Source organism: Cherax quadricarinatus, chromosome 50, assembly GCF_038502225.1.
Source record: "Cherax quadricarinatus isolate ZL_2023a chromosome 50, ASM3850222v1, whole genome shotgun sequence".
Lineage (NCBI taxonomy): Eukaryota > Metazoa > Arthropoda > Malacostraca > Decapoda > Parastacidae > Cherax > Cherax quadricarinatus.
In genome coordinates, this window is record NC_091341.1 from 26,312,068 (window position 1) to 26,314,778 (window position 2,711).

Genomic DNA, 2,711 nt, shown 5'->3' on the forward strand with positions numbered 1-2,711 from the left:
TGGTGGTACTTACGCTGCCTAGTCGAATTCGAACCCTCCTGCAAAAAAGGCAAACCACTGATGAACCTTTGATGCCAATAGGAAAAGACTTTAAGTTATATCACAAAAACCACAGAAGAAGAATATAATAATCCACCAAGTATTCCCATTCGGGGGATTAGAAGTAAATAAAACCTTTCACTTTTAATTTTCAACAAAGGTTAAAACTGTTCTTGTAAAACTCTAAAGCAAATATTATCGACTAGTCTTGAATTAAACATTTTAAGAGCACAGTCTTTTTTCTGTGTCAGATCACTCGCCCGGAAGTCGGAGAAGAATTAAAGCACAAACTGACAATAGGAGACTCAACTGAAATAGCAGTTGGAACGCTGCTTGGTCAGGGTACCAAGAAGCAACTACCTGAGAGCATCTCGGGTCAGTTACTGCTGGTGACTTGGCTGGTGTTCGCTTTCATCGTGAGCAACGTCTACAGGGGCAACCTGACAGCCGCTCTCACCCTTCCCAAGTACCCACCCAGACCAGAGACACTAGAGCAGCTCATCAAAGTTGTTGATAAGTAATGATAATCTCATGTGACTGATTATAGATATTTTATATATCTCTGTGTTATCTTTTCTGATATTATAGTCCTCAATGCTGACATTTCAAGAATATATTTGTAACAATGAAACTATTTTACTTTGCTTAATAAACACTACATGTATTCAAACACATACCTACAAACATTGCATATAACTACATACGTATACACATAATTTGATTACTAAATATATACGTATATGATAAATGATATAGTTATGCAACATATGGGTATCTTTATTCTGGAAATGTTTCTCCAGCCAGTGGCTTCTTCAGTCCAGTGCAGAGAAAAGTGAAAGATAAGGAGTTTGAGGTAATCAGTCCCTCAGTCTGGAGTAAACGAGTTCAGTCTATCAAGACTGATGAGGTAAACACATCGACTCCAGGCGGCTGAGAGACTGATTAACTCAAACTTATCTTCCACTTTCTCCGCATTGGACTGTAGAAGCCACTGGCTGGTTAAACGTTCCCAGAATAAAGACTCACAAATGTTGCACAAGTCTCATTTATCAACTTGTTGTTTATTTAAACCATTTATTTAGTGTTGGTGAAGACTGCTTAACTTTGATGTTCCTCGTATTGTTCACTCCACAGGGTCATGATGCCAACTTACGGGGAAAGTTTTAAAAAATTCTTTAAGCAGTCAGATTCCGTAGTGTATCAGACACTCGCAGACATCATGGAGGTCGTCCCTTCTGCTGAGTATTGCCTACGCCAAGCAGTAGAAAAGAAGTATGTGTATATCTCTAAAGTATTTTTAGGTTTTCCATTTTTATTATTATTGTTGTTATAAGTAGTAGTACTATTACTGCTGCTCCTTGTCCATCTACATTATATATAAATATATCAATAACAACACTGGGACTGGCCAAGGACTCGAACCCGTGTCGTTTTAGCCCGCCTCATGGCTAGTCACTGTCATTGATTAAATACCACTGGCTCGTGGTTACAATAATATATGAATACTGCTAGTGGAGGCTAGTACACCAAACGGGGAGTAGAATGAAATTAGCTCTGAGGCACCCACACCACCGTATGTCCTCGTATGACGGTAAAACACCTAGCTCTGCTGGGTGCGTTATCTTTGTAGGATTGGGTCGTCCCGTGGGTTAGTATCGTGAATTTTCTCTCGCCATGAGGCGGGGTAAAACGACACAGGTTAGTCCTCGAACCCGTGTGTGTCACTATACCACTTTCAGGCTTTTATTATATAAATGTTATTGAAGAAGAAAGTTGTGAAAAAAATTTAAGTGCTTGTGATATGACTCAGAGAGGGCTGCATGGACGACTACCGCTACCTCCAGCAGTTGATAGCTGACAACTTCACACTTGTGGACGGCAGCACCAAGATTTACATCGGCAGGGAGAGAATCATGCTGGCGCCCGGAGCCTGGCCCATACCCCACGACGCACCTTACAAGCCTCAGCTCGACATATTAATGATTCATATTAATGAGGTAAGATGAGCACTGGCGACCCTAAATCTTTATTAAAACGGTGGAAGTGTTAAAAGTAAAGAAATCTTTATTTGTGAGATGCTGCAAATTATTGACAGTTATATGTTACTGTATTCATCAAATGCTCCAATTTACTGAGAGACAAACACACACTCGTATCTGTCATTGAAAGTGTGATCACTGTATGGTTTAAGAGCATGACATTTTAATGTTTGGAAAACAAGAATACCGACAAATTACAAGGTCGGTTGGTATCTCTCTCTCTCTTTCTCTCTTTTGATTCCAGTGATAGGCTCTTGACCGCAGAGCTTACACGTAATAATGGACAATTATCGTCATATAAGAAAAGAACAACATCATAAGTGTTAAGTAAACTTTCTAGATGTATACAAAAGAATAAGAACATTTTGTATCTTTCAGGCTGGATTATACGAGAAATGGATCAATGATATAATTCTAAAGGCCCAAGACGACAGTCGAAAACGACAACGTGAGGAGCAGGAAAAAGAACACGAGATGGCTGCCCAGAGTACTCCAGAGACCAGCGAGAACCAGGCTCTGACACTCCGCCATATGCAAGGCCCCTTAATGATCGTCGCCTTGGGCCTTTCTTTGTCTATGATTGTGTTTATGACAGAGTTAATGCTAGAATTATACAGGAAAGGGACTGCCTAA

At 40.1% G+C, this 2,711-nt stretch overlaps 1 protein-coding gene across 1 annotated transcript in view; it reads left to right on the forward strand.

The window, feature by feature from the left end:
* Positions 1–2,711, forward strand: part of LOC128695313 (ionotropic receptor 93a-like) — a 4,551-nt gene extending 1,840 nt beyond the window's left edge. The window contains exons 3-6 of the mRNA XM_053785815.2: positions 291–556; positions 1,174–1,311; positions 1,850–2,036; positions 2,457–2,711. Of these exons, the coding sequence (XP_053641790.2) occupies positions 291–556; positions 1,174–1,311; positions 1,850–2,036; positions 2,457–2,711 (846 nt within the window). The remainder of the gene's footprint in view (positions 1–290; positions 557–1,173; positions 1,312–1,849; positions 2,037–2,456) is intronic.